General features: G+C 37.9%; 2 protein-coding genes across 4 annotated transcripts in view; one reads left to right on the top strand and one right to left on the bottom strand.

Moving 5' to 3' along the window:
- Nucleotides 1–39: 39 nt before the first annotated feature.
- On the top strand, nucleotides 40–8398 carry fbxw5 (F-box and WD repeat domain containing 5). The gene is made up of 10 exons (XM_057327866.1): nucleotides 40–213; nucleotides 1178–1373; nucleotides 1478–1635; nucleotides 3718–3901; nucleotides 3998–4146; nucleotides 4322–4642; nucleotides 4809–4992; nucleotides 5581–5725; nucleotides 6069–6281; nucleotides 6563–8398. Exons 2-10 carry the CDS (start codon nucleotides 1187–1189, stop codon nucleotides 6831–6833), a joined length of 1812 nt encoding a protein of 603 aa, XP_057183849.1. The 5' UTR covers nucleotides 40–213; nucleotides 1178–1186; the 3' UTR covers nucleotides 6834–8398.
- Nucleotides 8399–8755: 357 nt separating this feature from the next.
- The window catches only part of traf2b (Tnf receptor-associated factor 2b), a 29872-nt gene continuing 16478 nt past the window's right edge, over nucleotides 8756–22149 (bottom strand). For all 3 annotated transcript variants that reach the window (XM_057327873.1, XM_057327883.1, XM_057327890.1), the window contains 7 exons: nucleotides 17916–18077; nucleotides 17537–17611; nucleotides 17268–17342; nucleotides 14535–14888; nucleotides 11777–11954; nucleotides 11258–11406; nucleotides 8756–11095 (listed from right to left, as the gene is read on the bottom strand). In XM_057327873.1, coding sequence (XP_057183856.1) covers nucleotides 10877–11095; nucleotides 11258–11406; nucleotides 11777–11954; nucleotides 14535–14888; nucleotides 17268–17342; nucleotides 17537–17611; nucleotides 17916–18077 — 1212 coding nt within the window. In that variant the 3' untranslated portion in view covers nucleotides 8756–10876. The remainder of the gene's footprint in view (nucleotides 11096–11257; nucleotides 11407–11776; nucleotides 11955–14534; nucleotides 14889–17267; nucleotides 17343–17536; nucleotides 17612–17915; nucleotides 18078–22149) is intronic.

Raw genomic sequence — 22149 nt, forward strand, 5'->3', positions numbered from 1 at the left:
CAAAACTCTGCTTTAAACTCGCTCTCGCGGTACTTTATGTTATACGTCGTCGGTCTGCCAAGCGCTGCATGCATGCAGTCGTAAACACAAACAATTGCAGCCTAGCAATAGTGCTAGTTGCTTGCTCTATTGGAGTTGAAGCAAATTAAGGATGATATATTTTCCGTAGCTTTAATTTTACAACTTTATTACACAAACTGTGGCGTTTGGCAGGTAATGTTATGTAAAGTTAAGCTAAACATCTATTTCTTAAAGCGTCACGATGCGGTTGAGTATGTTTATGTCAATCGCTGGGAATGAGCTTAGCTTGGAGTGTTAACTTAGCTGCTTGAACTTCTAAAGAATAATAACATTAGTCACAGCGATATCTCGATGTCATTTCGGGAGTGTTATGTCCGATACAAACTGTACGTTATTTTTCTGTGTCCGCGTTGACAATAAATTAAACAAGTATTCGTCTTTTCTACTGTAACGTTACGCTATACATTCGTTTTGATATCCGATTTCGCTTGCAACATGTTAATTGTATGTTGTAACGTTAGCTTAATTGAGTATAAATGTCGTTTAAAAACTGGCAGAACAGTGTCTGCTTTTAATATCTGCCTTAACAAAAAATAAATGTTACGGTTTTGATATAGATATTGCGCGTGTCCTTGAAATATGTTGATCAGAATTGTTAGATTATTTTACTTGCATGTGATGAATTGTAAATATAAGGATATGGGTGGAGAAGGAGACTGTGTTACTGTCAAGGTCATAATTCACAGCTGGCAGGTCTTAAATTAGAAAGAGAGAAAATGAGAAGGGTAGGCCACACGTGCATCTTCATTTTTCCTGTTAGAGCAAAAGGCATGAGCACTTAGGGAATGTCATGGCTATTCCTCGAGGATATGTTTCGAAAGCCCTCAAGATGTGTTTAAAATCATGCAGAGGCTTTGACAGCCTTGCCTGGATGTCTACACAGAGCAAGACTTCCGCAGGAAACACTGGAATGTCTTTAACAAGATCAGGACATTTAAACATTTGTAGAGTGTCAGTTTTCATGACAAGCACATTATCAGGCTTTTGATTTAACTTTGAGGAATTCTTCATTGTGTCGCAGTTCTATCTTTCTTTATAACCTGTTGTGTAGATGTTTTAACTGATCATCGATATTGAGAATGTTCTGCTCTTTCAGGATGTCAGGATGGCGAGTGGCCCTGGCTTGCCGGACAGCCTGGTGCTGGAGATCTTCTTGCATCTTCCTCACAGAGCGGCGCTGAACGCTGGGCTCACCTGCCGTCAGTGGTTTGCTGTGTCACGGGACGAGTTCCTCTGGAAGGAGCTTTTTTACAGCTACTACCGCATCCCACGCTCAGTGCCACGCCACCCAGGTGCTCAGATTATATATACTTCGTGAAACCAGCAGTGTTTTTGCCGATCACTTGTGCATTATATTTCTTCTCTGTCTTTGTGTTTCATGTCTGCATGTTTGTAGCCGCTTTGTCATGGTACAGGGAGTTCAAGCGGCTATATGACTGTATCCCGTGTGTGGAGGTTCAGACTTTGAAGGAGCATCATGATCAGGTCTTGCATCTGGCCTTCTCTCACCGTGGACACCGCTTCTCCTCCTGTTCCAAAGACTGCACTGTTAAGGTAAGGTATGAAGCGTCTTGCTGCTCACTTCATAAAGACTTTAAATACCTTGCTTTTTAGTTCATTTGTGATCTGCAATTATTTATAAACTGGTATAATTGTAATGGAACGGTTCTTAAGTCCACACAATTTGTTAAAAGGCAAAAATAAGCACATCTGGTTGACATGTTGTCACAGTGTTGGTCATGCTGACTATTTTAAACATTTAGCAAATTCTTGTATTATTATGAGTGCAGCGACATTAGCTATGGCTAAAGGTCTTTCTTTAAAGCAACACTATGGAACTTTTGCTCACGGTTCCTCCGTGTGGTTGATAAGCGCAATTGTCTGTTACTAGTGTCGTAAATACTGTCGCTGTATAAGCTTCCCCAAGGGCAGCGCAAATCACGTGAATTATTTACGAAGCTGATGGAACAGGCGAATCCAGAAACATTGTTTGTAAACCATGTCGCACTCTTTCGCAGCCAGGGGATGGGCAGGGCTGTGTGTATTGACCCGAACACAGAACTTACAGAGTGTGGTTGTTGCCTCTCTGAGGCTGCTCAGGTAGCAGTGGCAGTAGAATTCGTCCGGTTAAGAGCTGTTTTACCACTGAAATCATTTTAGAGACATTATTTTAAGGTCGAAAAACTACAAAGTGTAGCTTTAATAGCGATTGGTAGGTTTGTTTGCCCAGAAAGTTAAAAGTACCGCTTTCTTCAACAAGACAGATCATTTTAGGTATCATTTAATTTCGCATTAGTAACACTTCTGCTTTTCTTGACATACAACATCTGGTATTTTTTAACCGGTAACATCTGTATTAGGGTGATTATCACAAAATCTTGGTTTCAAGATGTCAAAGATGATTTTCTTAAAAACATTCGCATCAACAAATTTCCTTTTTATTCATTAAAAACAAGGTATGACAAAAGCATTAACGTGAAAAGTTTTACTGACCTTTTTTTTACAAAAAAGCCATGAAATCTCATTACCGTAAACCATTTAAAAACAGTTTGATGCATGCTGAAAAAGAGAAGCCATGATGCCTAAGCAAGATTTTATTAATTACCCTTTAAAGGGTCCTATTTTTCAAACGTTTATGATGTGCTTAACAATAGTTCATGTTTTGATTTTCAAAATAAGTGTATATGTATTTTTACACCGTCATCTCGATTCTCAGAAAACAGGCTGTTGAGTTCCTGTTCCTGTTGAGTCTTTTGTGATTGGTCTACTGCTTTGAGTGTGTGTTGAGATGTCCCGACCATTACCCTATCCATGTTCAGGGGGCAGGGTCAATGTAAATTTTGGGATTCATGATGTAACAAACTAAAGTTTGTTGTAGTCCCAACGAGCCGTTCATTGTAGTTTTTTAAAAAGAGATTTCTGTTAAAGAAAATATCTTCCTTTTCTGTGAACCTATATTTTAATAGAAAATGATATTATATTATATGTTGTAATGTGCATGCGTCAAAACCCTTGTGTACACGTATGATTTGAAGGAAGTATACTTTGCAAGGCTGTGCGTTCGGCTGGACGCATGCTCTCGCGTTCGCGTAAAAAAAGAAGTATACCACAGGCATTAGATATGTTTCTTTAAACTTTAATTTAAATATCTGAGCGTGTAAACAGTCCCTTAAAAATGTTGCAGAGTATGAGAACGTCAGTCATGGACACTTCTCATTATTTCTTTATTTTTGTTATACATGAATATTCTGTCAGTTATTTTGTCATTTCAGAACATCTAGTAGAACATTCAATCATTTTCTTCAAAATATTTCAGTTTTACTCTGTTTAAATTACAACACAATGCCAAATCGGGAACGGTAATGAGAATTTCAGCAGAAAAAGCACTAAAATACAAAATGAATTCATTTCTATGTTAAAATGATGCTTTGTGCAACATAATTATGTTTATTATGATCATTTTTTGATCGAGTTGTTTTATAATGAAAATCTTTACTTCTATGATGTTTCGTGAGAGTGACCCATTACCTGCATTGTTTCTTGTAATTTCCTTTGAAGCTCGTTCTTTCAGTCTTTTTGTGTTTCTGTACATTCTCGTGAATACTATGATTTGATGCCACCTTTGATGTATTTCAGCTTTGGGACACAGAGTGTCCAGATGGCACCATCTCTTTGGTTCATAGCTCCAGCATGCGACAGTTTAACTGGGGTTACACTCAGTTCTCCCAGTTTAACGCTGATGACACACTCCTGCTGGTGTCAGGGGTTTACCTGGGCCCACATCACTCCTCCTCCGGCGAGATAGCAGTCATTAGTTTAGGTAGACACCGTTTTTGTATATACAGTACACCTACCACAGATACCCACAATAGCTATGACTGGGTTTATGATCGTCGCTCTTGTTATTGATCCGTAGAGAACTACACCCTGCTGTCTCGCGTAAGAAACAAGCCCTATGACGTGTTCGGCTGCTGGCTGAATGAGACTCACCTCATCTCTGGTAACCTGCATTGGATTGGCAACATGACCTCCTGTTCTGTTCTTTGGCTCAACAAAGCCTTCCAGGTTCAGATGAGTTTAAGTCCTCTGAAAGTGATGTTAATGGTCCAAAAATGACACGTTACATTTTTAAACCTAGTATTATACATCATTGCTTTTATGCTTAACAAACGTTCATTTTAAACATTTGTAAACACACCTTCTGAAATGAATAAATACATTTTTGTCTCTCTATATACAGGACATCGAGTCGGAAAACGTGAACGTGGTGAAGCGTCTCTTCAAGATCCAGAACATCAACGCCAGCACCATTCGCACAGTGATGGTGGCCCACTGCCGCCGTCACGACTCGCCGGACCTGCTGCTGGACTATGAAGCTCAGTCACAGGCTCAAGCCCAGCAGACGCAACATCACCAGCCTCTGCTCTTTGATCTGGGGAACACAGATAGTGAAGACGAGAAGGAAGATGATGAGGACAGCATGGATGAAGAGCGAAGAGACTACAGAGTCTCTGGACATTTTCCCTCATACAACCCATCTGGGATGCAGCGTGTTATACATGTAAGAGCCAAAAGGACAGGGTTGCACACTTGGTCCTTTTCAGGGGATGGCTAATAATCTGTTTCACTGCATTTAAATACCTTTTTAGTCAAACATTGATTGTGAAACCGATCTCTGTCATATAATGTCAGTGTATGTTAGAGGTTTTTTCTGTTTTGGTCATCAGGGTCGTCAGAAGACAGGAGCTCGTGAGCGGGAGTTGGAGGCACAGGTGGCCCGACTGATGGGTAGCAGCCACACCAAAGCTCCTAATCCAAACCTGGTGTCTCCATCTGCCGCAGGAGAAGGAGAGGACAAGACCTACCTCCTCTTCACCACCGGCAGCCTCACCTACTCCCCTCACCAGATAGGTAAATGCGCTTTTGTGTTTTTCATACAACACACTGCACAGTTGATGACCGAAGGTGTGTACAACCACGTACCGCCCAGTTTGTTCTCTTACCTTTTGTTTCGAAAAGAGCATTGATTTGCACTTGATTTGATTCGATGTCGTTAAAGGGACAGTTCACCCAAAAATGACCCACCCTCGAGTTGTTTTAAATCTGTGTAAACGTCTTTGTTGTGATGAACACGCAGAAAGATATTTGCACGAATGCTTGTAACCAAACAGTGCTTGGCTACCATTGACTACCATAGTAGGAAAAAATTCAACAACGACTTACTCATTTGTAAGTCGCTTTGGATAAAAGCTTCTGCTAAATGACTCAATGTAAATGTAAAATGACAATGGTAGTCAAAGGCGCCCTAGAACTGTTTGCTTTCCTACATTCTTCAAATTATCTTCTTTTGTGATCAACGGAACTTTGAACGATTTTTTTCCTACTATGGTAGTCAATGGTGGCTAAGAACTATTTGGTTCCAAGCATTCTTCCAAATATCTTTCTCTTATTCCAAAAATGTCTGGGTTGTGTGTATATGCTGTTGTGTGTTTGTGTCAGGTATCAAACGGATAATGCCTGATCAGATGACTACGTGCGGGCCTGTTTTGGGAGAGGAACGCAGCACAGAGTTCTTTGATTCGCTGGATCATGTGATCGACATACATGGTCACATCATCGGCATGGGTCTGTCACCTGACCACAGGTGTGTGTGCTGTGAAGAAATAGATGACTAACATATCGCTTTTCTTTTTATGTGCTTATGTTGTTAACTTTGGACTTCAGACTGCATGCTTTTGCTCTTTTCTTAATGGTGCTTGTGGGTACAAAACTCACTTCTGTGATACCCCTTAAGTTTACTATTACTATTGCTATGAATAGAAAGTGGTTGATATACTTTTGTCAAATATTTATTATACAGTTATATAAAATGTTTTGACCGGTAATCACAAATAACTGTAAAACCCCGTTGAATAGTTCTGGTACTTCATTGGTCAAAATGTTGGAACCCTGCAGAAATGAAAATGTTTGTGGATTTTTGTCGACAGGTACTTGTATGTGAACAGTCGAGCGTGGCCGGTGGGCTGCGTGATATCAGACCCCATGTCTCCTCCACCAATCGCAGAAGAGATCGACCTGCATGTGATTGATCTGAAGAGTCTGAGAGAGGAGCGCCGGAGCCTTCGAGCCCACCGGGCATTCACTCCTAATGATGAATGCTTCTTTATCTTCCTCGATGTCAGCCGGGACTTTGTTGCCAGGTATCCCACAACCCCTGATACCATCACATCCATTTCACAGTGCATTATTAGATTTGTTAACTAGTGCACTAGTTATTTTATAAACCACTTTGTTGTCTGACAGATTACGTTTTTAAACCCTTTTTAAAGGAATAGTTTGCCCAAAAATGGTCCCCATTTGGACTTTGCATAGTAGGAATAAAAATGACTATGGTCAAGTCAATGGGGACTGTTTTTGGGTGAACTATTCTTTTATGGTATTTTTCGGGCTATTGTAATTGTAGTAATCACTTTCCCCGCAGTGGCGCAGAGGACAAGCACGGTTACATCTGGGACCGGCACTACAACATCTGTCTGGCACGTCTGCAGCACGATGACGTGGTCAACTCTGTGGCCTTCAGCCCAGCTGACCAGGAGCTGTTGCTGTCCGCCAGCGATGACTCCACCATCAAAGTGTGGCGCTCGCCACGCATGGTGCGGCTAAGCCAGAGCCCCTCGCGGCCCCCCAGGGCTCGCAAACTTCTCTCCTCCCTGCTCGCCCACAGAAGTGCTCATTTGAACGGTAAACCCTGACCTGAGGTCTGGCGGACGTCACATGACGGAAGTCACAGAGGCTTTGTATGAAGACACTCATGAATGAATTAGGTCAAAAACTGTCAAGAATGTTTGACTTCCAGAACAAGGATACAAGTGTTTCCAGTGGCCCACTAGCAGGGCGCACCGTGACCACACGTCTGTTTGATAGGTGAATAGGAATTGGGCTTTTCTGTTTCGAGAGTTGTTGCTGGAAACCGAAAATTTGTGGCCAGATGTGCATATTAAGTAAAGATCACATTTTTGTGTATGTGTGATGTACAGTCGTGGGTCGTCTGCACATTTGTACTTGACCATTTTATTTTGGCTGTTTTTTCTTTGTTCTTTATTGTTAGATGTAGACTGATCTTGACAACACGGTAACTGTTTTGGACTAGAACAAAAAAAGAACATGTATGGTCTGAATGTTCAAGTACCCACCAATAGGAAGGAAATCAAAACTCAATTGTGCTTGTTCTGTGGTCCAGTGTAGCTGGTAAGCCCTAATTTAACTTATGGAAAGACGATTAAAATGATTACGGTTATGGAATGAAAATGCAGATGTTTACTTCTGAGGAGCCCAGTCCATGCTTTATTTGGTTATTGTGTCCTTTATGTTGTGTGGGGTTTTTAGAAATCATAAATATAGTTGACAGTTGTAATATTTCCCCCAAAACCATCCTGAGTTTCACCATGTTACCTGCAGAAGCATTTTTCTCAGATGTTTATATTTCAACTTGAAATCAGTTAAAAAAACATTAGGCTCATTAGGATTTTGTGACATTATTTTCATAACTAAGCAAATACACTTGAATGCAGCATCTTTTTTAATTGGAGGTATTTACACATCACTGTATTATTATATATATAACTGCCTTTATTTATACTTTAATAATCATTCTTACAATGATAAGAATATATTACCATTCAGAATATTACATGTAAAGGAAAATACAACATTGCAAAAAATCCGGCCCTAAAGTTCATATTTATTTTTTCTGTCTTATATTTGATATTTGTCTTGAGTATATTTTTTGAGGTAAACACAAATATGAACTATAAATTGCATACAGTGAAGTTTATACTGTATATACCAGCTCCTGTACATCATTGGAACTCTATGCAGAATCAGGGGTGCTTTGCAGTTTAAACCCATAAACAGCATCCCTTTATATTATAGATATTCAACAGAGGTGCTCGTTTCTAACCTCAGATGTTCATCCCTTATGTGTAGGATGTCTGCATGTGAAGCTCAGGTCTACAGTAATATCCGTTACTTGGTTATGGTTGTGTATTACCTGTGGAAATTTTTTTCTTTTGGTCCCTTAAGATTTTATTTGTGCACGCCAGGCAAGTTTAATTTTACCTCATTCAATTGAGTTTGGACCACAGTGCCCAGCAGAAACTCTAGTTGTGAGTGGATCATTGGCAGTTGTTTTGTTTTAAATGGACTGGTTACCTCTGTCTTCGTGACATGAGGCTTGAACTTCTAGTACATCGAGTTGCCCCTTGCATTGGGTATTGTGGTGTAGAATTAGTTTGATCCATTAAACCTTTTTCTTTTACTAGACCGTACTGTGATTTTTTTTGGACTTTTTATCTCCTTTAGTCATTTTGACTGGGATTGTCAAAATATTTAGATGTATTTGGATTCAGTGCTCCTTTTTCAAAAGTATTTCAATCAAAACATAGCTCATACAATATACAATAATTGTAAAATAATAAAACTAATATTAATGAGATAATAATACACCAATAAAAGTAAGGTCTGGCTTCACTAGAATCTCTGAAATGTCCTAAAGTAGGACCTAAATTAAACTAAAACTTAATAGATTATTATAACTATAATTATTGCTTCTTTTATAGGTGTTGGGGAAATATCCTTTATTATTATTATGAAGGAAATGGACACGGAGAACAAGTTTCTGTCTTTTCCAAGAAAGTTTATTATCGTCTGGCAAAGTTCTTACCCATGAGCGAAGATCCTCCTAAAATCAGTTTGCGCACATTATTTATATCAAGGACTACAGTCAACACATTCAAATGCAAAGAATACATAATAACCCCATATTAATGATAAGGTAGCACATTTATTTGTTTATATGAAAGCTAGTGCCTCGTGGCTTTACCACCAAGGTTAACATACCATTTGAATCAACATCTCTACATTCACTTTTTTTTTAATAACTATTCCATAATGTGTTCATGTAAAGCACCACTGGTACAGCATTGCGTTGGTGGGGCAAAAGGTTATGGGATACAATCCCAGGTAGCACACAAACGTATAAAATGTATTGGTGCTATATCATGTTGTAATATGTATTATATGTATCTAATTGATTAAAAGCATGTGCCTAAAACATAAATGAATATATATATATATATATATATATGATTTAATCAAAAAGCATTACTTATATATAGACTACTTGAATCAAGATATATGTGCTTTTCACATGGACGTGCATACATAATAATGTATATAATCTAAAGCCATGAACTGACAGCTAAATTTATACATGATGATGCTTAACAATAAGGTTCCGTTTGTCAACATTAGTGAACATGAACTAACAATGAGAAATACTTCTAAAACACAGAATAATGAAATAAATGTATGCATGAACAATCAATGTATTAACTAACATCAAAGATCAATAAATGCAGTAAACCATACTGTTCATTGTTGGTTCATGTTAGCTAATGCATTTACCAATAAAGCGCTACCATGTATACAAGCGATAATAAATGAAACAAAAAAGGAAACATAACTTTTTCATTTTTTCAAATTGTCACCAAAATTGTAAGAACCCGTGGTGACACAGATGTCACAAGCACCTGATGATCTGGAAGGGTCTTTTTTAATCTTTATCCCAGACTTTTAACTCAGCTAGTTTCTCAGTGACATCTACTGTGTGTGAGTTTTTTTGCAATGACAACATTTCCAAAACTATAGTCTGTCTGGTTGCAGCATCAACAATTTAAAAAAAGGTAGGTTTATATTAATTTAACAATCGTGATGTTTTAATAATGCCTCCTGTATTAGAGGGCGACTCGTAGTAATCGAGTCAACTAACCAGTACGTATTAGCGTGGAGAAGAAGCGGTTTGCATGTTAACGCAATTTACCATGGTTTTACTTTTGTATTTATAGTATAAATCATAGCGACCACAAATTATAGTCCAGTACTGTAAATGTTGTTTACAGCTGTAGTTCTGTAAAAATGCCAGTATTTTACTGTAAACTTACAGCAGAAAGTTTTTAATTATGATGGCAGATTTTCTCAAAAAACAGCGTACACCCCATGCTAACCTTAGGTTGGTGCCTTTTAGAAGGGTTTGAACCAGATTAAACATCTACATCTCACTATTTGTAGCTGTTTAATGCTCAAGCCCAAATAAAAAGTAGTCAAGCCCAAGCTCAGATGATGTTAACAACTAAAAAGGGTCATGCAGAGAATGAAATCGCTGTAAGTCAGGATGTGTAGACGTGATCAGCTGGGTACACTAATATTGCTACTGGTGTAAATTTATCAAATATTAATGCATTGTTTATATGTTACATAATGGTCTATAAAGGCAACCAAATAATTCATTTCTATGAGCTAAATATAGCACTTGCTAAACAATTAGCAAAAACTGATGTTCAGTTATATAGCTAGTTTCTAAATATGTTGGAAAGATAAGCCAGGACGCATATATACCTAAGATGAAAAACTAAACTTAGAATAACAATACTAATCATATAAATATTTAAGTACTTTATAAACACTGGCAAGTGTTTTAGTTATAGTTTAGCAGCTTATATTATATATTAGTAAATACATCTATAAATGCAGTTTTAATTTAGTTCTATACAATACTATTAAAATTCTATAGTTATGGTTGTGGAACATATCCACAATATAACAATCGCTATTTTTATAATATAATTATTATAATAAAAATGTAGTTTTCCACTCTTATATGCAAAAGCTTCCGCAGCTATGCCATTATTAGATATTGTCATCGATGACAATATTATTCTTAGTTTATTACAATTCTTTACAAGCCGGTGAGATCAACTATGGCTTTGATGAATATGGTATCATCTCTCAGGTAAGAGCTTTTGCCTGCTAGCTTGGCGAGGGGGCAAAAGAGAGGGCAGCCGCTGGCTATGTTCATCTCACTAATGGGCCTCTGGAAGGATGTGGAACTCACGTCAGGTCTGAAAGCATCGATGATGTGCTCTCTGTTGTTCTGGTCCAAAAGCATTAATGTCACCTGGACGAAAATAAAACAACAGTTACAAAGGCTAAAGGGTAGTTCTAAATTATAAATACAACGGTTGCCAGGTTTTGTTAGAACAAACAGACAGGCAGCCTGGAGAGACAGGGGAATAAACTACAGCTCTTTAAAGACTGCAGGTAATAACAAATGATTTACCTTCTGGCTGAAGGGCCACTTCAGCAGGGCGTCATATTTGCCTCTCATGACCACGAAGAAGAGAGAGAGATGAGTGCCTCTGCCAGTGCCATCACCATTCAGATAGAGTCTCAGACACATCTTATAGCCATATTTACTGGAGTAGAATGCTGGAGGACACAAAACAAGTGGTATCAGTATGTGAAATGCACTACAGGATATAAATGTAGATGCATTACTTTGCCAAATAAGGACCTCTATTTGACATTATGAAAGCGAAAGTTTGCAGTCAGGGAAATAGGGGGACATCCAAATGCCATAAAACGAAAATGAATGCATGGTCAGCCATGTAAACAATATTTGGATAGTAACATACACAATATATCAAAAGTCTCAGAATACAAAGTCCATCCATCAGTCTCTATGATATATTGGTCCCTCCCTTCAATGCAACGCAATAGGATTTTTATTTTTTATTATCCACCGGGCAAAAATCAAGCAATAATTTAAGCACAACCATAAAATATAAAATTGCCTCACCTGGTGAGAACATAGCAGGTGCTCGGCCCCCCACAGCGTCTTGTCTGCGGCGAGAGAAGTCTGCTATTTTCCATATGAAAACTCCATCGTAAGTGCAGAACTGCATCTCCCGCAGAGACTGCTCGGATTCTGCTAACTGCAGATCTCGCATAGTTAAAGTACGCTCCAGCTGTCTAACCTAAGCAACCACCACAAACAAACAAGAAAAATATCAAGGTTAATAAGACGTGTATGTTTGGTAATCTTTTTTGGCAGACATACATTTATTACACTATATGTATGTTTATTACACACTGTCTGGCCAAAAGAAAGTCACACACCTCAATATTTTGATGTACTGCCTTTAGATTAGATTACGGAGCACATTTTGGGATTGTTTTAAAAACCTGAACAGTCACAATTTTTAATTCCGTCCGGAGTTACATTTTTTTCTGGGCGACATTTTGTATTAATGATGGGAGAGTAAAAATACATTTTAAATCTTAAATGTATAAATCACTGCAATAGTGAACCAATCGTAGGCGAGTATCAACCTTTTTTGGCAAGGCACTGTGTATTATTCAAAATAATCTTATAATTCCTATAATTCAAGGACACAAAATACTGGGATAAAAAGTAATAGCAGTTGTATCAAGTCAATTCTTCGATCATTTTCCCAAGATTGACACAATGTCCTGTTGCAACATTTCATTTAGTTAGCTTTCAATAATGATAATGCGTGAGAATTTTCAGGTATGGCCTTCCCCATTCTTGTTTCCCGGCAGTAGTGGAATGTGGAGTTTGGTGCCTGTGTTAAAACACCAATCAACAGGCGAAAAAGTCCAAAAACAGGTTCCACATGAATGAAGGATGATGGCAGAGACAGCTGTGGCTCTTCTGTCAATCGGGAGCAGCCAAAAAACAAATGTCCATGTTTGAAGAACAGCCCAAGTGTTAGAAATCCTACTACTGAACGTAAATGCTGGAATACACTACTCGACTTTTAAAACACTAGGAATCATAGACTAGTCCAGGGGTTTCTAGGACTAGTCCCACTTTACGATGCAAGGGACCCCCAGATATGATGGGGATCCCCTTCCTAAAATACATATTTATCTATATACACTACCGGTCAAAAGGTTTTGGACACTCGAGTAAAATGTTTCTCATTATTTTTGATCTGAAGGCGTATGCTTAAATGTCTGAAATGTCTTAAATTTTGCAAACATACATGTTTTCATGGCAAAACTAGCATTTTATTTAATAAAAAATGTTTTTGAAATGGATGACTGACTGAATAATAAAGAAAGAACAGCCAAATAAGAGCACAGAATAGATGAGAACTCCTTTAATGGTCTTTAAAAAGCATCTCAGGGTGAGACCTCAAGTCCCTTATAAAATTCTAGTCAAAAGGTGAAGATGAGGATGATCATATTTAACACGTTTTAAATATATTTTTTAATTTTTTAGTTAGTTTAACATACAGTAATTCCCATAGTTCCCTTTGTTTTATTTCATAATTTTGTTTATTATTGTTCTAAAATGTAGAAAAAATATGACTACATAAGTGAGTAGGTGTCCAAAAACATTTGACTGGTAGTGTATATATTTTTTGTAAAAAAAAAAATTCAAGCTGTGTAAAATAAAAATAAGAAGTGTTCGATGTATAAATCTGAACAGAATTTTTTTTATTCAAATTTATTTGGAAAGTATGCATGTAACAAGAAAGAGATAAACACTCAATATGAACACTTCTAAATGAAACAGTAATAATGTTCAATAGACTTAGTTTTAGCTGTGTCTTTTTATTACTCAGAGATTTTCTGAGACCCCCCTAAAATCTTCAGGAGACCCCCGGGTGGTCCCCATCTTAAAACCCCCTGGACAAGCCAACAGAGAAAAAAGAGCTGGGTGTCTTAAATTAAAACTACCAGACTTTCACATCTTTCTGAACACAACAAACAAACAAACCGTTGCTACGGGACATATTACAGACCGCAGTAGTTGTTTTAGCAACGAGAACTCCAAACAAGACATTTGGATGCGCATTTGGATGCGGTCTTTGAAGGGTAGACGCTTGGTGGGTAGCAACCCTTCATACACTATGATATGTTCTAAAATAATCTCAAATTATCAAACATGTTTTGATATCCTCAGACTAGATGGAATCATAGTCTGTGTCCATCATACACTGCACGTTTCATGTGTCATGTAGTGTATTCCAGTCTTAAACTGAGGGCTTTCATTGGCGTTTTAAACTGCAAACCGCTGGACTTGTGTTCCAAATCTGTATGACTTCTGTAGAACAGGAGTGTTGGTCAAGTTTTTTAGTTTTTTGAGACCTATCCCTTAAAATAAAACGCTCCAACTAGGGGTGTCACAATATTCAGGCACTGGCAATAACCGTGATATCAACAACCAAGATTATCGATGTCGCATTAACACTACACACAATAATATAGTACATAATTCAATGGCAAGTTCTAGTTCACCCTGCAAAACTTGAGTTACACACCTGTTTACATTGCGATAATATTGTTATCGTTAAAATATGATATTGTGACACAGCCCTAGCTCCAACCCACTGTCATAAAACAACATCGTTCAATACGTCATGACTGGTTACCTGCAGGACGACAGGCTCGCATCACGTAGCAGAGAAACAGACAGACCATCTCTGCTATCCAGGAGAAAAAACAATCCTATAAATCGACTTAGGGACTGATCTTTGACAGCTATTTATTGTACGTGCATCACGTGCTCCATGGTGTATTCGTACCTTAGTCGACAAGTTTTCGATCTTGTCCTGATCTATTCGATGTTGCCGTGACAGCGCCTCCAGTGTGAGGGCCGCGCGCTCCACCTCTCGATTCAGAACGCATACTATGTTCTCCAATGCTGTGACTTTGTGCTGCACGCTCGGGCTGCCTCCTCGTCCCACATTATGCGCTGCGGCGTGAGCTCCCACCAGGGGTGCGTCTTCGGGTCCTCGATATAATCCCAGCCCAGAGTCTTCCTGCCATTCTCCGCCTGTTTCAGGACGCAGCCGCACAGTGGACAAAACCCCCAACATGAGACGCAGGTGCTCTATGACGCTCATCTGCTCATGTTCCTGCTGCTTGCCATTGTCCAACTATAAACACAAAAATATTTTGATTACATACGGATATAATGTATACTACATACACAATAAATCACTGTAAATAATAAACTCAAATAGTTTTTTCGATTATTTCTCTTTTCCTGTATATTGTATGTATTGAGGTCGGTATGAGCTTTTGAATGAAATAACAGATTTCCGATGTCCTTCCCTTTCTTGAAATTGTATGTATCTGTCATTAATTCAGTCGTTTTTCTAATTAGAATCTAAATGTACAATCTTAAGACGCTAGACAATTTTTTTGCAGTTAGTTCTGCAAACATATATCTTATATAAGTAATAAATAAATATATATACAGTATATAATTTGACACATTTGTTTATTAGCATAAATATAATGATTCCGATCACAAATGTAAACACAATTTTTTTAGCTAGTTTTGTTAATTTACATAATACCACATATTCTATGCATGTATATGTTTATTTCTTGTTTTTCATCTTATTGCACTACACTACAGTAATATGGCATTAATGCAAAGCAGCTTTGCAACAATTCAAGATTGTGAAAAGCACTATAGACATCGATTTGAATTGCCTACTAACTTTTTATGACTACTAAAAGCGTTTTTTAAATATTTCTTTGTCAGTTTTGTCTTTGACCAGCAGAGGGCACATGCTTAAAAACTACTGTCAAGGTATACAAATAAATATATTTGGTTTCCCTTGAAGACTTCAAAAGTAAGAGAAGTATTATTTAAACATGTATTCATTTAAAATCTATTTTTATGTTGTTTTCAAATGCATTTCCATCGAATGAACCAACTGAACCCTATTGTGAAGTAACAACATATGCAGGTATGTTGTAAACGGAAGTGGAACTTCACATAATCCACACCAGGGTTTTCCTGCATTGGAGGCGCTGTTTCGTTATCGGCACACTGAGGCGCTAAAAAGTGTTGTAGAACAAGAGCTAGCTGTGTTTCACTGCTGTTTGTTTTGCATCCAAGTACGTTTAATTGCTTGAAATTTTTTAATTAACATGACGTACATCATTGTAATGTCTTTAGCTGTGCAGTTGGATCGTTGAATCAGCGTTTACTGTACACAGCGAGTTCGCCAGTATGAACGCACATTGCGTTCAGAACGACTCGCACTCGAATGACTCATTTTAACCGATTCATTTAAACTATTGAACTTTTCAGTCACTAGCGAATATAATAGATCTTTGAATCATTTAAAGTGAACCACAGAGAATGCAAGATGTGAATGAGCTTCGCTCATTTAGTAAGACTGTACAGTATAATTCAGTTGGCTATTGTGGGCTGAAAAGTTAGTTGAAAAATGATCAAATATAAAAAAATATTTCTGTTTGGTTGAATAAAAGTAATGTTTTATATAACTTAATAATTGTCATTTTAATCTAATTTTATTAGAACTTTTGGCAACACTTTACAATAAGGTGCTGTCAGTTAACATTAGTAAATGCATAAACTGACATTAGCTAACAATGAACAATTTAGTTTTTCAGCATCTATTAATCCTTGTCAATGCTAGTTCATGTCAATACAGTTATTCATGCTAGTTCATGGTGCGTTAACTAATGTTAACAGTGACGACGTTTAATTTTAATCATGTATTAGTAAGTGCTGAAATGAACATGAATTAATATTAATAAATGTGTAGAAGTATTGCTCATTGTTAGTTCATGTTAGCTAATGCATGAACTAATTGCTAACAAATAGAACCTTATTGTAAAGTGTTACCGAACTTTTAATATGTCAAAGTCACTTTGGTTAAGCCACTTCAAGGTACGGTAGGCCTACGTGTGTGTGTACAAGATCAGGATGGCACCACCTCCGCCTCATTTTGAGCCAGGAAAAACCCTGCCTACACTCTAGATTATTTACGTACCATGTTCGTCACATGACTTAAAATAGAACCAATGGAATAGTTTAAATGTTATGGTTGTGACTAAGACAATATTTAATGCTTGTGACAAAGACAATATTTCAAATTTCAGACATTTTTAAGTAGGTCACTGAACATAGCAAAACCAACACAAATTAAAGCAAAAATACTAGTATGCTAAATTCTACAATGCTGTTATATAAAAAATACAATCTATATATAAAACAAGGCCTCAAATTATAACTTCGAACTCAAAATTAAAACTTTATATGCTTTAACATAACACACTTTCTGGGGCATTCTTTTTGTGAAGCTGTTAACAACACCTTAGTTTAATAATATGTGTATTAAGTAACAGACCGGTTGTAAAAGTGACATTAGCATGTGGCTAATCTGGCCTTCAGGGTTTCGTGAGAAGCACAGGCCATATCTTGTTTCTATTCTCAGTTTCCACGAACATCCTGCTATAGCGCACTGTATTCAAAGGAAATAGATACGCACCACTGCTCTGCATCCAATCTCACTGAACTGACATGCTGACTTGGACTTTGCACAGGACTTGATGTGCTCTTGAAACTGAAAAAAAAAGAGACATGAAAGATATATATCAGATGCAAATCTCCTGATACAGCCGTTTCATAAATGATGAAATGGTGACTTGCTCTTCCAGTGAAACTGGCTTAGAAAGCAGCTGCAAAACTGCTTTAGCACAATTTACGAGAAAACATAACTAGCAAGTTAGGTTGAGGTAGACTTAGGTTGAAACTAACCTTTTCTCTGGGAATTTTCTTTTTGCCACAATCTTTACACTGCATAGGAAACTTCTGACAAATTTCATCATGTGCCTTTATAGAAAGAATGGAAGAGTCAGTAAGGAATTCATTCCAGCAACAGCCATTTTGAAAAAGTACAGTTCAGCCCAATGTCATTATAAACCCATAACCCACATGACCCAAAGCCCACATGACTCAGACAACAACTTTGTGTGAGGAACAGAGTACTGAAATCCAGAGCTGGACAGACACGGGTCATTTTAGTTTGGAATTTGACTATTTTCATTTTTGGGTGAACTTTCACTTTAAGAACCACTTACCACTGTACATGTCCGTGAGTGTATTCAAAACTTTGAGGAATGGAATGGATCTTTACCTTAATTTCTTTGAAGTTGAATGTGACTTTGCAATATTTGCAGTTGAGCGTTCTGGCCTCACATTCACGTTCATTATGACGGTCTTTCTCGCTGAGCAAGATGAGTGCTTGACATGCTTCACATTTAACACGCTCAAACTCACAGCGACCTTCATGCTGACCCTGGAGAAGCAAATAAAACACGACCTGTTAATGACATTTTACGTCAATGACGTCATTTAGTAGCAGCACTGTAGTGAGGATTCTGCCCATATTCCCCGATGACTCAATTGTAAACGAAGAAATCATATTACAACACCACTTTTTATAACATATTATAACGAAACTAAAACCAAACTTATTAGCAAAATGAACACTTGTACATACATCAGCATGACAAGAACTCCCTAAAATGATAGAAACCATCTTTTTTTTTTAGCTTGGTGTGATTCCTGTTAGTTTAAATGGAGAGGACGGGGTTTATGACCTATAGACCATGGGCATTTTCCAAACGGCATTTATGTGCGAAGGGGACGCCATTTGTAGGGGCGTTCCAAACGAAAGTGAACACGTGAATCCCTTTCAGAAGGGCCCTTTCAGAAGTCCGCTAGCTAAGGGCACATGCCATGGTCACTTCAAGGAAGTGAGTTCCGTTTGTGATCACGTGATCTTGGATTACGAGTTCTTGCAACGCATTTTGAAGTAAATATGAAGCGGGATTTTGAAGTTTCCTACAAATCTAAGCACAATCATTTAGTTTGTATTTGTTTTATACTATTTTTGTCAGTGATACATATGATTTAACATAGTTTGTATATAGTAAAAAGATGATTTAGTTTATAGGAAAGTATGTTTAATATGTTTAAAAATAGCTGTTTATAGGTTTCCTTTATCATATATTCCTTTTATTAATATCAAGTGGAGTGAAAAAACAAAGTGAAATAAGACATAATTACACAATATTTAACAAGAAGTATTAAAAATGTTTATTTTCAAAAAATGAGCACTGGATTCAGAGTGCATGTGGGGCATTGTCAAGCTAACATTTGGCCAGTCATTCCCTTTGTGAAGGAAGTTCCAAACACATACACGAGAGACAGTAATGCCCTACACCCTTCAAAGAGTTAACTTCAAGGGCTCAGCCCTTCGAAGGGAGTAGGGCATAGGGATGCTCACTTCCGTTTGGAAAATGCCCCGTTTCATCGGACGCACGCGCACCTGACCCTCAGTTAACTTCCGGTTTGTGCTTGGCTAGTGTCTAATAATGTAATTAATATTATTTTGTATAATTTATGTTAATATTCATTTGTATTATTATTTTACTTAATAATAATTGTTTTAAGCAAACGATTTGTTGAATTTTGTTGTACATTCATTTTTATTAAATAAACAATTTGTTGAATATAGCTTTCCTGTGGCTCAGTGGTTAGAGCATGGCACTAGCAATGCCAAGGTCATGGGTTTGATCCCAGGGGATTGCACAACAAAACCAGTCTTACGTGTCAATTTTTCGAAATTGAGATTTTTACATAATCTGTAAAATGAATAAATAAGCTTTCTATTGATGTATGAGTTGTTAGAATAGGACAATATCTGGGCGAGATACAACCGTTTAAAACTCAGGAATCTGAGAGTGCAAAAAAATCAAAATATTGAGAAAATTGCCTTTGAAGTTGTTAATCAGGTGCACTGTGGCAGGCCATCCACTCACAAAAATAAAGTTTTTACATATTTAAGGTAAGAAATTTACAAAATATCTTCATGGAACATGATCTTTACTTAATATCCTAATGATTTTTGGCATAAAAGAAAAATCGATCATTTTGACCCATACAATGTATTTTTGGCTTTTACTAAAAACGTTCCCGTGCTACTTAAGACTGGTTTTGTGATCCAGGGTCACAAATGTATAAAACAATGCAATGTAAGTCGCTTTGGATAAGTGTCTGCCAAAATGCATAAATATTCCAAATGTTGGAGAGACAAGTTTAGCCAAGTAACAGTTAATCTCGGTTTCTTTTGATTGTTATCAGAAATAATCTACAGGCACTCTATTGTTTGTGAATGTGTACCAGAAGTTTATGGCGTTATTATAATGACAAATGTCGCGAGCGCATTATTACAAGGCGAGAGCGCATTCTTGTCATACGAGCGCGCGAATCTCTCCGCTCGCACGCCGATTTCCTTTGCTCGTGCACAAAACTGGACGCGCGCTTTCAACTATACGCTGCTCTCTTATGAATTTTCTCTCCTCTCGCTCAGTGAGCGTGTGCGCACTCAAAATGCGTTCCGTGCGTCCACGAATCTTTTGGTACTCTTGCTCTCGAGAGGTCCTCCTGTGTGTTCCAGGCATTATAGGCTGTCAAAAGTAGTCAACCAATCAGGGATAGGCTTCCACGGTGGGCCAATGAAAACGCGACCTTTTACATGGCATCTTATTGGTTGAAAGTGACTCGACGTTTTCAACGAAGCGAGATGGATCCACCACGTTCTCAGGTAACAATATTAATATATTTGATGCAACATTATTAGTCAAATGTGTATTAGAAATGAACGGGGCATTAGGATGCTTTGTAGGCTACATATAAACGTCAGTTTAACTACCATGTTATTCAGACAAAACAGGCCAACACCCTCAAGTTCATGTGGTCCTCATGCATGTCCTACACTAAACATAATATTGTCAAAATAGTACTAAATTGATTACCGAACAATTTAGATTGGTGTCTTAAGTTAGCTTTATTCTAAAATAATATTTACTACAAGTAACGGTACATATCAAAACAATAATAGCACTGGAGCATTTGGAAATATCATATAATATTCTATACCTATTTGGTTATGCATTTAATGCGTTTGCAGACACACACTGTAAGTGTTCTGCATTCAGTGTTCCAGAAGTTCAGGGCACACAACTGAACTTCTATGCAATATACCAAACGCTCCCTTACCGTTCATTTATAATATACATTTGATGAATAATGTTGCATCAAATATATTAAAATTGTTACCTGAGAACGTGGTGGATCCAGAGGCATATTAAGACCTCATGGTGCCCCCCATCCACCCACCTACCCACACGCAAGAATCCACTCATTAAAAGATTTATATATTAAAAGATTTTATAAGAATGAAACTCAGCAATTTACAATATACTATTTTACAAGAATTACACATTAACATGACACTTTTGTAGAAAAGAACACGAAAAACAACTCTTTTCATCAAGCATTTTTAACAATTAGGCCTACTGTAGTTAAGAGGTCGCATTTTCATTGGCCCGCCGTGGAAGCCTATCCCTGATTGGTTGACTACTTTTGACAGCCTATAATGCCTGGAACACACAGGAGGACCTCTCGAGAGCAAGAGTACCGAAGGATTCGTGGACGCACGGAACGCATTTTGAGTGCGCACACGCTCACTGAGCGAGAGGAGAGACAATTCATAAGAGAGCAACGTATAGTTGAAAGCGCGCGTCCAGTTTTGTGCACGAGCAAAGGAAATCGGCGTGCGAGCGGAGAGATTCGCGCGCTCGTATGACAAGAATGCGCTCTCGCCTTGTAATAATGCGCTCGCGACATTTGTCATTATAATAACGCCATAGAAGTTAAGGTGGGGTCACAAAAGTGCGCATGCGCAGTACCTTTTGTTAATGTTGTTAAGATGAAACCGTCTATACTGCAGCCAGCCATCAGGGTCACCAATTGCCTTGGCTTTAGGGATGCACCGAATGTTCGGCCACCGAAAATGTTCAGCCGAAAATAGCAAAAAACGCAAGTTTGGCCGAATGTGTGAAATGGCCGAATAAATTTTACCGAACATGACTCGTGATACGATCAAGCAGCAACCAGCGCAGAGAGAAAGAGAGAGACGCGTGCGCTTTATTACTGCCGCAAACATTTTGGCAGTGCGTGTGTGTGTCTGGGTGTTCATGTTGGTATATCCTGGTGGGGACCTACACCTGAATGCACACCAACTCATGGGGACTCGTGTCACTGTGGGGTCCTCGTGAGCACAAAAGCTTATAAATTGTACAGAACAATCATTTTTAATAATCTAAAAATGCAAAACATCTTCTATGATCTTTAGGTTTAGGGGTTGGGTTAGGGGTAGGGGATAAAATATACAGTTTGTACAGTATACAACTCATTACGCCTATGGACTGTCCCCACGGAGATAATAAATCAGACATGTGTGTGCGTGCGTGCGTGTGTGTGGAGCATTTTAAAGTGTCAGATAAAGACACAGCACGGGA

Source organism: Triplophysa rosa, linkage group LG2 (assembly GCF_024868665.1).
Source record: "Triplophysa rosa linkage group LG2, Trosa_1v2, whole genome shotgun sequence".
Classification (NCBI taxonomy): Eukaryota; Metazoa; Chordata; class Actinopteri; order Cypriniformes; family Nemacheilidae; genus Triplophysa; species Triplophysa rosa.

What these genes read in the sequence shown, in the direction of transcription:
- fbxw5 (XM_057327866.1), top strand. Translation starts at nt 1,187, where the DNA reads ATGGCGAGTGGCCCTGGCTTGCCGGACAGCCTGGTGCTGGAGATCTTC. An exon ending in GGATGCAGCGTGTTATACAT is followed by an intron (nt 4,643 to 4,808) that starts GTAAGAGCCAAA and finishes TTTGGTCATCAG; the next exon opens with GGTCGTCAGAAGACAGGAGC. An exon ending in AGCCGGGACTTTGTTGCCAG is followed by an intron (nt 6,282 to 6,562) that starts GTATCCCACAAC and finishes CTTTCCCCGCAG; the next exon opens with TGGCGCAGAGGACAAGCACG.